Below are 15,426 nucleotides of genomic sequence, written 5' to 3'. Positions count from 1 at the left end.
CAATGACACAGAACCTCTATTTCTTGCGATCTCACTAGTTAAAATAAACATGCTAATATTTCCACAAAGCACTTTGAGATTTTTATGTGGCACGTGTCTAGTTCTACTCTGCCTGATTCTTACTAATAAATAATTTAATCTGAGCTTTTTTATCACGAGAGAATAATTTTAGAAAATACAAACAAAATATCTTTTGAAATCCTGACGGTAACGATCTAAAAAACTGTGTTCTTAAGACTACACAATTCACCAAGTTTATCCCGAATTTGCATAATCTTGGTAAAATTAACCTGAATTTAATGCAAGCATTTATAACTGCAATTGGTTTTCCAGTATGAATCCAGTGATCCAGGCCTGAATTCCATTAGCTGAGTGTTAACAGAATGTTTGTAATTAAGCCAGCTCTGTACTCAGTCTCTCCAAATGAAATCAGGTTTCATGTCAGAACAATATTTTTACACAAACTGTTATCATCTGAAGACAAGCGAAGAATTTCTTACTGTTTCTACTGCAGCCCAACACAAAAGCTGCTAACTGGCACAGAATACAATTTATAACTGATTTGTTATTTGATAAGTTATAGTTAATTAAATATTGGGCAACAAATGCTGTCTTTGGCCTCAAACTTCCTTAAAGTACACCAAATTACATTCATCACTCACCATCTTTTAAAGGACTGTAGCAGTTCACAGGCAATTAAGACTATATGAAAGGAGAATGTATTTGTGCATTAATGAATACAAATTATTTCATGCTTTTGTAATAGAGGAAGACAGTCTGGAAAAGTAGCCAGAAAAAGCATTTCAGAAGGCAACACAGAATGCTGTGCTTCCAAGTAACCCTTATAGTGATTTCTAAAACCAAAGAAGCCACCACAGGCTACAATGAAAATTATTAATTAAATGCTGTGTAAATCCTGTATTTTCAGAACTCAGTAAAGTTCACTTTTTCTTTTTTTTTTTAGAAACACTTTAGCACGTTTCCATTTATTTCACTTGTGTTGGCTGATCATTATTAAATATTTTCCTGAGATCAAAAGTAACAAGTTCAATTCCACTTCAAAACTTCAAAACCACTGTCATTCAGTTCCATCCTCTTTGAGCATCTCAAGCGTTGTAGAGATACATGCATCTTGGATAACTGATTTGATAAATCAAATAGTAAGCTTAATTTACCATCTAGAAAAGAGACTTAGGAAAGATTACACTGCAAAGTTTCAGCTGAAACTTCATTTGATTAAACTTGATGTACTTAGCACAGATTTTTGAGCTGAATCATAAAAGATAATTCCAAGGCTATTATTGTTAAAAAGCCTAGCCTTGAGACCACTCTTAATTCTTTTTAATGCTAACACACTTCTTAGATTAACAAATTAAATAAGACAAACTGTTAAAACATATCCACTAACTTTGGTTTTGACAGGAGTACTTCTGTCATTTTTCCACAAGCCAAAGGATCTGTTAATTGGCCATTGCTTTGAAGGATCTTTTGCCAATGCTACAGCTGTGGGGAACAAGTAGACTTCAATATTCTTTAATGTACTTCAAAGTATTTCAGAGCTTCTATTACTTTATGCTAATTTTTCAGGGCACTTTGAACAGCATAATATTAGCAACATAATGTTAGTTATTTCCAAAATAAACTATACTTATGTCTTCACTCATTAGAAATATATAATAATAATCAATTCAGGCTTTTTTGTTGCTTATGCAGTGAGTTTTTAGACACCAAGAAAATTCTGATTAAAAAAAACCCTTTAATTTATGAAGCTTATAAGTTTGCAAGCACTCATCAGTAACCAAAAGATAATAAAAACATTACAGTATGGTAACTAACTAGGAACTCCAGATGCTAAGTAGCTATCATAATCATAACCGTATGGGTGTTGGAATGCCTCACTATGGCATAGTGTTATGTTGTACTGAGTGCCTTAATTATGCATTTTCTTTTTATAATATCCCTGTAGTGAAATCTGTTCCTATATTCTTAACTGTATTTTAATATGGGTTTTGCTGCTTTGTTTCCTGTCTCCATTGACGAAAACAATTAATTTTTTCCCAGTTAAAATTCCAAATGAGCTAATAAGCATGTTTTTTTTTTCCTGTTGTAGCGTATCAATTGTTTTGGAAAGTGTGAGAGACAGGATGCATGCAGGCTAAAAGCACGCATGATAGCTTCTTGGAGAAAAGATTGCCTACTCCTCATTTAACTATTTTTTACCCCATTAATGATACGACTGTTGCAAATGAAGTATAGAACACAGTAAAGTGTTTATACTAAGAAAGCACATAAATTTTTCTTTTTCCAATCTGTGTTTAATTAAATATTAAGCTTAATTCATGTGCTGGTTAAAACCTTCTTCAGGTCCTATCTGCACTCCCCAGTTTCACAGGACAGAGAATAGGGACTAAGAAACAGTAATAAGTATTTTCCAAGTTTTCATAAAATCCAACCATCCTCCCAAGTGAAATACAAAAGCAACTACTGGCCAAATTAGATACTCTTACTCCTCTGCATAATGGAAAGTAGTTTCTAATACAAATCTTTGGATTTGATAATTTAGTGTTGAAAATGAGCATAACAGTTTCACATATATTTCAGTGCTTTTTCAATTACAGTACTATTTAGCTGATATTAACAACCATTACACCTGCTGCTTTGCAGGGTTACAAAATGTGACTGGTTTATCCTGAAAAAAAGTAGAGCTCATAGTAAAGCTCCCTCTTCATGAGCTGAAGGATAACAGTCTCACAAACACCAGCTGTGACATTAGACACTTGGCAGACAGAGACAGGCAGCACTTCTAAGTGCCAAGCAGACACTTATCTAAAGCACTAAGGCCAAATTTCAACTTTCCTGACACTTTTGACTGAACTGAGTATGTTGATTTGAACATGGTCTGACTTTTTAGTTGTGGTCTCTGCATTTAGAGTTTATGTGTTTGAAGCCTTTTTAACTTCTGTGAATTAAAAGTGTGGCTTGAAGCATAGGAAATATCTTGTAATAATACAGCACACTCAGTAATGTATAGGCTAAAGTCATGCTAAAGGTATTCGCCTGAGTCCTACTACCAAACTTGGTAATTACATAGAAGTATGTAAGAACATAGACACAAAAAAGTGGGTTAAAAAGCATAATTAAAGCTCTGAAACAGTAGCCGCCTGAGGACATGGCAGGCCAGGTCCTACTAAATGCAGACAAGCAATGCAAGAAGGTGAGGTTGTCTTTTTTTTTTCCTTTTTTCTTTTTTTTTTTTTTTACAAGAGGAAATAACTCATTAAAAAGATACTTCCCCATAATAATCATTTAAAACCAGACATGAATCAGACACTTTAGTACCTGGACCTTTGAAACTGCAAACCTCTGGTTAGTAGCACTGATTGTCTGTCAGTGTCTTTAATGTCTGAATACTTCATTTCAGCTGCAATTTTTGCAATTTCACTACCAAGCACATCTCTCTTTTGTATCATATACAAAATACAGCTTAAGTTGAAATTACTACTTTTCTTCCTTTGTATGCAATAAAAAATGACAAAAAATTTTAACACATGGATGGTATATTGGAATATTGACTGAAATGCCGATAACATTACAACATTGCCTTGATATGCTTTATAGATAGACCTTAACTATAAATAATACTTGCTTGATGCTGGATTATAGAAATGATAGGTTTTATCCATCATCCCAGAAGCAGAAAAATTTGACACTGAAGTTTTACATTATTTTTTAAATAATTGGCTACTTAGCACTGTACTTGAGATAAAGTGTTCAACTATATTTAGCTTTATTATCATGGGGTACTTTGTAGTAAAACTTAAGGACTTGTTTCAAAAAAGTCTTATGGAGAAAATAAAAAAAAACATAAAAAACTTTTTTGGTTTGGGAGTTCATTCATTTATTTAATGGAGATATTCACTATTCTTGTCTGAGATACTTAATACCCATCTTCACCTATTAAGCCAGACAGATCAAAAATTACAAAAGCTCCACTCTTAATATACATTATTTCAAACCTGCACCACTTTTTCCATTTAAGATTTTCAGTCTCAGTAGAGTTAAACTGCTTGTCTGAAGAAAGTGTGTTATAACTGGTATAGGTATGGAGGGGTTCTAGTGTAAGTTCACAATGAGATTATCACCACTGAAAAGGGTACTATTAGACAGAACTATGCTTAAGATATGACATAAATTCTTCAAGAATGAAGAATTAAAAAAAAAAAAAAGAGAACAAACAGAAACAGATTTTAAAGCAGATCATGAACTACAAAGCAGGAAAGTACGAGGAACCGGAGCTGAGCTGCCTTCAGGGCCTGACTGCCACAGGCTACAGCTTAAAAAAAAAAGCCCCTCTCATTGGAAAATGTTTGTGTAAAAATGCCATTAGAAAGAAAACTTGGAATCCTGAGAGCAAAAGGAGGAAAAAGTAATGCCATATTCAGCTATGACTTGAGTCCTTTGACTTTTATAATGTAAATTGTCAAATCTTACTGAGAATAAGTGAAAGTGTTGTGTGAGCACTGACAACATTTTCAGTATTTTTTTCAACACAGAACATTGCTTCTAAATGAACCAATTTGATCAGTCAAAGGCTATTAGGTACACACACACACTTCTCTTACCTTGCACCACACAGAACCTGCTGCATTAAGCTACAGGGAGAAGTGGAGCTACAGGGAGAAGTGGCATTCTGCTCTTCCACCCCTACACTCATCTGTGCTTAATGAGCTTATATCTAAACTGCTCATACTTGCAAAATTTAGAATTACAGACTCAGATTCAAAAATATAGATCCAAAATTCAGATTACAAATTAAAAGAATACAATATAAAGAAATACAGAACTATTGTGTTAGGGTATTTTCAATTAATGGAAGAGTATACACTACAAGGATTTTTAAGGTAGCAAATAAACTTAAGACCACCAAATACATGGGCTACTTTTACTGCTATGAATGGGATCTTAAACATCTTAATATACATTGAAAATTAGAGATTAACAGACTTTTTGCTACACTTCCTGAGAATCTTCAGGGCAAAAAATAACCAGACTGATTATGTTCATATGAGAATTCTGTATATGACGTTATTAGAACATCTGTACTTACCTGCCCCAAATAAACCTAACAGCTTGTGTAGCATAAATGCAACAAAAATAAAACTTCTCAAACTTCAGGGGCTCAGACTACTTGTTTTCTCAAAGTTAGGTGCTTAAACTTGAGCAAGACCAGTATCAGGAGCAACACTAAACAGTCTATACTGTTTACTGAAAAAAAAGAGCACAGTGGTCAAATATGTCTGCAGCGCCCATGTAACTGGCTTTATAAAATGGATTCATTTACTGTACAGTAACATTTAGACTCAACAGTACAATAAACCACTCTCTGAAGTAGACCTCTGTATATACCACTACTACTACTACTACAATAATAATAATGTAGTATACTGCACTCCTATATTATTGCCACTTGTGAAATTCAAGGAAATCAGAATCATTAAGTTAGTTTGACATCATCAGAAATGGAAGCAATAGTGATTAGAAACCAACACAATAGGAGGACACAGTATCGGCGCTACTGATGCCAAGGTCTACAGATGATAATGCCTGCAGACGTCATAAGAAACCACTGCAAGACTTTTTTGTTCCCACATTTTTTAAACATTAGTGAGTTTAAACATGATTAATTAATGCACAGAGTTTCAGAAGAATGTTTTGGGCTGCCATCACAATCGTAATTACTTCTAAATCTATTATTTTTCTTATACAGTAATAAAATCACTTCCAATATCATAAAATACACAATTAAATACAGCTGAATTATTCTAACAGGGAAAACAGAACTTGGGGTATTTTGTTATTCTTAAGCTCTTGATGTCACTGCCATAATATTACATTAGCACTACTTCTGATGTAGTATATGCAATGCAACATGTTGTCTTCAATCCATTTTACTACTTTGCTGCTGAGTTGAAATATTTGCATGTTAATTAGTCAGAAATACTTCCATGCATTGCATACAGAGAGAATGTTACTAGTGGTTAATTTGCTGAGAAACTGTGGCTACACAGATTTTTAAAATTTCTTGATTGTTTCTCATCCTTTTTGTTTCATCAGCAATATGCTGCAGGGGGGTTGGAACTTGATGATCTTAAGGTCCTTTCCAACCCTAACTATTCTATGATACTATGATTCTATGTTCTTGTGATGAAATATAGCATAGTGAACTAATAGACTAGAGAAGACTGCCAAGCACCAGCTTTGCCTCTGGCCAGAGTATTCTGTACACCTGCAGTCTTGAAAACACTGGAAAGGTTTCCAATTTCATGTTTTGAGAAGAAAAATAAAATGCTCTCAAGGAGCTAGAAGGCCCTGCATTTTGGCCAACTCCACTTACATTTTTGGCTCTATATCCTACAAGTGAAAAGAGGCAACTGGGAAATTTTCTCTCAGTATCCGAGTTCATAATGAATCGGTAACATAGCAGTGTCTTCTGCTGTTACCAAAATCTCCTGAGTTGTTCTAAAAAAGGACTTTAAGCTAATTATGTCATGAAAGATTGCATCACTATACGAATTTCTCTAAAAATAGCTGCCTCGGAATTCTCAAACAGAATCTTGGCCAGGGTGATTATAAATATTATGTAATCACTCAGCCAAGCCCTCATGGTGATTTAGTTTAATACCATATTTCTGAGAGGTTTTTCAAGACTACTACAAAGCTCTGTGGCTCCCAAAATACAGCACTTGGTGTATGAAACAAAAGAATTTCAGTGGTTCTGTTTTGCTGGGAGTGCATTACTATGCTTCCCATTTATTTAAACCACTAAACAATAAATATTTAACTGACAGGTTGCAGATGCTAAATTGTACTTAAAACTCTACAATTAAATACTCTTATTTCTTATGGGAAGGTGTTTTGCAACACAGAGGTCAGTATAATTTGTACTAATTCTACAGATGGATGCACTGTGATACAAATAATTTTCACAGGTTATCAAATCATAATGTGAAAAAAACCTGTAAAAGTAAGCCAGAGCTTGAGATAAAGCCAATGCTTTTCTTCCATCTTAGGAATAACCAGAGTCTTACTTAAACTTACACAATCACAATCCATAAAAAGATTGCTCAAGTCATTCACACAAATAATATTTTGGTCTTTAATATATGTATATCTGCAGTTTCATGTTTAAAATAAATCACACATGTTCTCATTCCCTTGCAAGGGCAGAACATTTAATTTCTTTAAGATGCTTCTTTTTCAGTGTGAAGAACTGTAACAAAGTACTTCAAAATCAATGTTTTGATGATTTACAATCTGCTTGATGTTCCGAAAGGACAGAAAAATTAGAACAGGAAAATCAGAGAAAGACATTCAACTGCATATTTGGTCCTAGGATCATTATTTAAGTCATGAACTATTTAAAAACAGAAAACAAAGATTTGAAATTGAGACTTCTTTAAACTTTTTTTTTTTTAACATATTCTATTTCTGATTTAATTCTATTTTCACTTAGATTACTATTGGGATGTCTTTTATCAGTCTGCAGGCACTGTGGAGCAAGGGAAATCAGAAATCAGTACATTTGTCAATGTGGGAAACACTGACATTTTATTACTACAAAAAAAAAAAGAGACTAATTAAAAAGAAAAGGAAGCACAGGTGTCTCCCGGGGGGGGGGGGGGGGGGGGGGGCATTTGGGAAGTAAATACTTTGCTTCCAAACTGAGTGATAACTGACTTCACTGTTGTAAGACAAGCCACATTAGAAATAAAAGACAGAATAACATCAAATTTATGACATGGATATACTAAGATGAAGGTTTATGCCTAAGCAGACAGAACACTGTATTTGTTTCATCTTTGCCAGAATGGTGCCTGTTTTAGACAACAGCCTGTTACTCCCAGATACTGAAAGCTCTTAGTACTTTCCTTCCTCTCATGCTCATTGACTGTGGGACAATGTTAATATTCTTCTGAAGAAACCTTACGGAAGCTCATGGAGAGTCAAAAAGCTTCCATTTAAAACAAAAAAACACACCAGAATGCTACAGGAGTCTACCAGAGTGATGAGAGAACTTTTTCACAGTGTAAGTCTGTAGTAAGAACAGCAACATTTGCATTTAGCCAACTCAATCTCAGCACAAGTCTGCAATACATTACAGCATAGTGATAGAATCTGTTTTTCTGGCCTTAATCCAATAACAATAAAATTCTATGAGTAACCTCAATACTTTGGGTTACTCTACTGAGTTTAATAGAATTGACCTCCTGAACCTTTAAGACATCTACTGCATACTGTGCCCTATCTCTTTTAATACGAAGCAGGCTTTTGATGCTTAAAATGACCTTAGAGGGCAGGAGCCACCACAGTTCTTATGCAGCATTCTGAGTAGCAATAGATGAATTTGCAAACATTTTGATTTTCCAATGAGGTAGGCACCTGTAAGTGTTACAAAGTATATCCATTAAAACTCCATAACCTTTTCCCTTAGACTGTGACCCTCACTGGCCTCATCAGAGTTAGGTGAAAGAGCAGTAGCTGACACTCTTCCGCTCACAGAAATAGTAAGGAGGAGCGTTCACTTTTTTTTTTGTATGAAAAAAACATTTTGACTCTAGGAAATTTACTTTCATCCACAGGATTTTCCAGAAGAAGACAGTGAGTTCCCTTCTTTATGCTTCAAAGACGATATTCCCGGGCATTTCACGTATACAATCAGAAATCTTGTATTCCGATGAATTCACATACATACCTCTCCTTCCCGCTCTTTACCAAAAAGCAGCCTTTGTAGCTCCCTCAAAAAAAGCTCTTCGTACTTACTTTCTTGTATCAGCAGAGGACTTTCCAAGCTACAGTGATCCTACACCTTAGACACTGAAGTCACTGCTTCAATAGCAATAGCAAATCAGCATGCTAGGCTTGGAGTATAATTTTGCATTATTTCAGGTATTATCCATTTCAATGATCAGTATATAGTAGAGCACGATCTGAAATTACTAGAAATACTGAATTTGAATTTATCAACTATATGACAAAATCTAGGATGCCACTGAAAGAGACAGCAGCAGAAACAGAGGCTCAGAGAGTTTCTGAGAGAGAAAGAAACTCCCCAGTATGCAAACAAAAGGCAAAAGCAAATCAATCAAATGTAAGCTGATGCAGTACAGGGGTTGAAGTTTCATAACAGCCAATTTAGGACAAAGTGATTCACCTGTCTATAAAGATCACAAAATAAAACTTGACTGAAATAATATTTTCTATTTCAAATAGCAAAGCTCTTCATCACTTTAGGCTAATTTCAAGTTATTACTCGTTTACTAAAATGACAAGTCTGATATACAAGATGTTCTTGGGAGACATGGAGGAGATAAGGAGAGCAGATGCAATTAGAAGACCAATTGCAGCATCACAACATAAACTCTGCAGTATAATGAGGAAAATGTGACAAGATTATCCAAATAAATGGTAGGACTTTGTTTCTATATGAGCTTTGACGCTACAACAGTGCATGTAGGTTTCCAGGAAAAGTGAAATTATGTCCAAGCAAATTTCTAACTTCAGTTAGCCCTCTAAAATAATTTAAAATGATTTCCCAATGGCTTGGCTACATGATTTAAGACATAATCCATATTAACTGCTGCTTTACACAGCCTGGGAAATCAGTCTGTTTCTAAAAAGAACAGCAAAATTTGAAGTAGGAATTGTAAAAGGGAGACAGAAAAATAAGGGGAGTAGAACTTTCTTCTGAAACACAGCACAAAACATGTTTACATTTCATGAAGATGATACCTGTAACAGTAGCAATTTTATAATGACACAGAACAGGTACAACACTATTTTTTTGATGTACAGGATACGCATTATTTGATGTCCAAATCAAGAATGAGACTTCCTCCAGGATATATCAGAAGAAATATCTGAATTGCAGCTGCTGAAGGAGAAATGAGCTTGTCTGCAACACATTTACCAGCTGATGTCTCTTTGTGGAACAGGGAAAGCATACACCTACTAATGCTCTGCTAATAAGATTTTCAGCCACAGTGTTTCATATGCAGTCTAGCTTTCCCATCAGTAACAGAAAGACAGAGAACCTTTGTGAGGAGGAGCAAGAAAAGGAGCAACACAACAAGAAACAACTTAGATTCCCTAAGGTCGTCTCTCATCCTTTGCCTTACTGCCTTGGTAAGTTCTCACCCTCCTGTAGCCATGAACATTAGGCTTTGTTTGATTGGACAGGTAGATGCATCAAAAATCCATCTGCTATTACGGATCTACATGAAGGAATATATATCACTGCCCACCCTGTTACTTTGTCTCTCAAAGCAGTAATTCTTCCTGCAGTTGAGAACAGGAGTAGATTTGGAGACCTAATATTTAGCATTATCTAGTAAGTCATCTTCTGATGTTTATAAATATCTCTCCCTTCATGATCACATTAGGCTGGAGAAGTTCAGCTTTCTTTTCTTCTTTCTGTCAGAAGAACTGTGGAAATGGGCAATGGGACAATAAGGCAAACTGAGGAACTGGGTGTATATATCACAGAGTGTGGAATACTTCACTTCTCCCCTGGCCTGGCATAGTCATAGCGAGGAAGAGCAGCACTAACAAGCCTTTGTTTTGGGCGCACACGTTAGAGCTTTGGGGGGCTCACAGTTTTCTTCCCAAAGGGATTAAAGAAGTATGAATGATCTCTACAGCCTCTATTATCAGATAATTCTTAAGTGTAATAAAGCGGTGACCTAGTTAAACCACATTCCTGTTCCTGGTGTCTTTTTGGTTTTTTGGTGATGTCTGAGATAACAGGGAGATTATTTTGGCGTCAATTTAATCTAGTTAAATAGCTTTACTGAAGATCTTTATTGTTATAAATAATGGAGGTATTTGAAGTATTTGGTTACAGTTCTAACTGAAGTTATCCAAAACAATGCCTCTCCAGCAATTCTCTTCTACTATTCCTTCACTCTGCCTGAAGAAAGTTACGACTTTTCATCAAGAGTCTAAAGGTACAAACAAACAAAACCACCACCAACAAAAAAACAATCTGCCCACATCTCTAATTAACAATTAAAAAACATCCAGGACAGGTACCATGGAACATGGCAAAGTGGTGTATTCATTTACTCTTCAGTAACAAAAGATAAAGATGAAAAAAATGAGACAATCTAAAAGAGAAAATAACTGCCTTCTGTTTTCCAAAGCAAGCTAATAGAAAAAGATCCCCAAAATTCTTTGGAACATAGCATCATCTGCTCTGATGTAGCACAGTGAGATGAAGTACTAAAAATCATGAAGTATGTCTGCCTATCTAGCATATAAATTTGGGTGAAATGTCTCCTGGCCAGCTGACATGAATGCATCATGGCTGGAACACAGGTACTTGGTTGGAATGTCTGTACTGAAGTCAACATCACAAGTGGGTAAGTTCATGCTCAGGGGCTGTTTCCTATTTTTACAGACCTGTGGGAAAAAGCTATGATTAGATGCATGAGGTCAGAGCTATTGGGAATTCAGCCTAACAGCAAGGGTTTTCCTTAACTTTCTGTTATTTAATGTATGGAGTTCTGCAGTAAGCAATGCATGATTCAGAATAATCATAGCACTTACTATGCAGTACGTCCAAGCATTATTGAAATGGCATGATCATTTGTAAAGTGGCAGACTGCCTGACAGCAGAGCAGTTACTTTGGCGGGCTTGGGAGATCAGAATGATCTTAACAATGGTATTCTCCTCCTCAAGCAACAATCACAGAATTCAGTAATGTCACACGAAAGAAAACATCAGACACAACATCTTCAGACATGGTCTGATAAAAGCTTTTTCATTTTTTTGACCTATTCTGAAACGGGAAAGGTGCTTAACAACATACATGACACACAGCACAGGTCTTTAGTACCTAGGTTATCTGAACATCCTCTGTCTTCTTGCCTACATTACCTCTTCTGGCTATGACTATTACCTTTTAAAAATCAGGGGGAGTAGCCACTGCACAGTATGCAGAGTTAAGCATTTTATTTAGACAGAGAAAAGAACTATATACTGTGTCTGGTACCTGCGTGTTATGTCTAGTATGGTTATTTTCCTCATTAATACAGCAGAACATAAATTTGCTTATGACAAAATCTATTTCTAGAATTTGTAACTTTTTTTTTTTTTAATCAAAACCTCAAATAACTTAGAGTGCTGAAGACACAGTGATTTTTACTCATTTGAGAGTTTTAGGATAATCATGATTTCCAGATAACCTCTCAGAAAGCCTGAAACCTTCTGAAAACACAATTACTTTACAATAGATAAGCAAATAACTGAAGAGAAGGTTAGAAAAAGTCGACAGAGTGGCTAGATCTTGCTTTATGGCAAAGAGCATGTGCTGTCCTCTGTCTCTTGCAATGAAGATTGGAAGCTGCATGAGGACGGAAAACAGAAAGTGCACTGGCCGCGTATGAGCCAAGCAAACATGCAGCAAAATAATTAACAACCATAAAGAAGCAATAAACACACTGAACACCTCCTACCTTTCATAACTGGTGTCACATGTCAGACCTGGCTTGAAGACTTTCAATATGAGGTTAGAATAAAATAGTAACAATGAAAATAATGCCAATTTTCTATTGCCATGAAAATATGGAAATTAATGTCTCCCCACCTGCTGTTTTAACTGATGTACTAATCTGTCCTTCTCTCGTTTAAGAGCCATTACTTCCTCTTGAGTCTTCTTTTTCTTTGAAGCAGACAGTTCAAGCAAGGCAATGTTTGCATCTTTTTCACTAATTGCAGCAAGCAAAGCTTCCTGTCTGATTAAATAAAACAAAAATCATTATATTCTCATCAAAACAGAACATATACTGCTACCTCATACAACTTGAGATGTTTAACTGCTAGAGGAACAATCAACGACCTTCTGAACACTTTAAATAGCAAGCACTGTCAAGTCTAATCAAATCATGAAATAAACTGATTAGCTAAAAATGTTATCTTTATAGATTTTTCATTCTGCAACTATTTCATAAAACATTTATCTCCATCTCTTTTACTACAATATGATAGCTAAGAATATTTCTGTGAAATGTCTTGCTTTTAAAAATCTGCTACTTATGTTTTTCAATTCACTTTCCTGAATTCCAGAATATCTTACATAAATATGATGCAAATTATTCAAATCGTACAGATTGAATAATTATAAGAAAAAGCAACACAGATAAAACTTTTTTTTGCCATTTTTTTTTTGCCATTAATTTTGTACTCTAGAGACCTCAGTACGGAAACCTCTAGACATCTCTCTCATGTTTACTTAAATGTTTTCCTATGGATTTACTGTTATTATTCATTGTATCACCACATAACTATAATGCCAGAAGTAAAATATAACATCTACAAAGTAAGTTCCTTGATCTAATTGTTCATGGGGAATCTTTTCCTTTGGAATCTTGAAAATAAAGCAAGCAGAAACTTACAGCACTTTTAGAAGTTAGCAGCACATATCATAAATAGTTTGTGTGGACATAGAACAAAGGTAATTTTTACACTATGCAGTTGGAAGCACAGATTTTGCAGTATCTTATTATTTCTTATACTCTAAATGCTCCCGCTGGCAAGGACATAATCTGTCCCTTATTCTACTCAATAAAAGAAATATATTCATCTTCTGCAATGCATTCAATGACAGACTATGACTTATCAGCCAAGAAAAAGCATATCATACTTAATAGCTTTTAGAACAGAATATGTTACGGCCTATGCCTTTTTCCAGAACTATGTAAGATCAATCATTAAAAAATAAACATGGATAAATGAGTCATAAATTAACTTTAGGCTCCAGCTGCTAATAAATGTAAGAATACGGCTCATGAACTTCATACAGTCAAGGTGAGCTAGGAGTTTGGAATTCTCATAGTCCTTTGCTTGCCAGCAAAAATGTCAAGAAAGCTATTTCACTTTTTTTTCAAAGTTCCTAATGTATTAATGTAAATATTTATAGGACAATATTTCTGATGGAGTCAAAGAAAAACAACCCATTTATTTTACTCTCAAAGTTATGAGACGTGGATCAATTTTAGATAAACAGTTGCATTTTATTCATACACTTAAATAGCCTCATTTATTATTCTGTCTTCATTCTAATCACAGTTAAATGATGTTTAAAAGAGGATGCCATAAGTCTCCAACAGTCTTAATTTAAATGAAAGCTATTAATTATTTCAAATAACAGGTATTAAGGAAAAAAACATAGCAGAAGGTCACACACCTATAATGCTAATTTGAAATGAGATACAGGTATATTGTTTTCTATACACTTCATAATGCATAAAACTTGCTGCATTTATAAAAGACGCAGTGTTTTTATGTGTTGTGCTCAAATACCATATCAATTCCATAACATTCTCATTAAAATCTTATTTTTTTAATGCAATGATCTGCTACTGTGTTCAACAATCCCTCTCACCTTCCAGAAGGCAGAGAATTTATGCACTGTATAAAATGGAAATATGATGTCATTTGAGCATCTGATTCAAACAGAAAAATGTATTTTCTGCTTTTTCTCCACAGTATCTTTTACATACAAGTCTGTACTTTTTGGTACATGCATCCTAGCCCTAGAAGGAGGAGGCTTTTTTCAGGGGTGATGACATAAGCTTTCTGACAGAAACTGCCAGCAACAGGTATTCTGTGAATTTAAACCGAAAGAAACAGCATATTGCATTATTACATAAAATCTTTTTTTTTTTTTTCAAATTAAATAAGATTACATTAGCTTCTCTTCAATTATCTGACAGAAGACTGTATTAAAATTACAAATGAAATTCTGACTAACCATCAGAAGTTTTGACAATGTTCTGGTGGTTTGCACCAAGGAACCTTTTCCAATTTTTAGCATGCATCAAGCAATTTTTTTTTTTTCTATTTTGAGCATTATTTTAAAAAGATTTCACGATGTTTTTCTGGTTTTCAGGATATGTAGGACAAAGATTAGCCCTGTCTACAATTAACATTAGTGGGATTAAATCTGAATCTTTAACTCATAGTAACTCAGTGCTGTAAAGTAGGTACCTCTACTTTAAGAGCAAAATGTGATTTTATTTATACCATAATGATCAGTCTAAAGATATACTTATTTAATATCTGAAGATAAACATTGACATAACCATCATAAACCCAACACGCTCAGAATGAAAATAGGTTAAAAAAAAATAATCTACATCTCAGGAATTCCAAGGTTTCAACATACATTTACATTAATTCTTCATTTATGCAAGTTAACTCCATCCCAGCGAGACTCAACACAATATGTCTGTTCATCTAGTAGCAAATTTTACAGTAAATACTTGCCATCTACTAGGTTTCTAATGATATATAGTGTATCCAATTACGTGTAACATGCATTGCAGCTGCAAAAAGCCACAAACAGCGTAAAAGTTTTAAATTGAAAA

The 15,426-nt window shown here is 34.6% G+C and overlaps 1 protein-coding gene across 5 annotated transcripts in view; it reads right to left on the bottom strand.

The window, feature by feature from the left end:
• The window catches only part of ERC2 (ELKS/RAB6-interacting/CAST family member 2), a 498,505-nt gene that overhangs the window by 136,024 nt on the left and 347,055 nt on the right, over nt 1–15,426 (bottom strand). For all 5 annotated transcript variants that reach the window (XR_008973235.1, XR_008973236.1, XR_008973233.1 and 2 more), the window contains one exon: nt 12,645–12,792. Coding sequence is in view for 1 of the 5 variants with exons in the window: in XM_057417556.1 (XP_057273539.1) it covers nt 12,645–12,792 (148 nt within the window). In the remaining 4 variants the exon portion in view is untranslated. The remainder of the gene's footprint in view (nt 1–12,644; nt 12,793–15,426) is intronic.

The sequence above is a fragment of the Pezoporus wallicus genome, unplaced genomic scaffold (assembly GCF_028554395.1).
Source record: "Pezoporus wallicus isolate ANWC-B61680 ecotype Strahan unplaced genomic scaffold, APGP_CSIRO_Pwel_v1 contig_8542, whole genome shotgun sequence".
NCBI classification, from domain to species: Eukaryota; Metazoa; Chordata; class Aves; order Psittaciformes; family Psittacidae; genus Pezoporus; species Pezoporus wallicus.
This window is presented reverse-complemented; position numbering and strand designations above follow the sequence as displayed.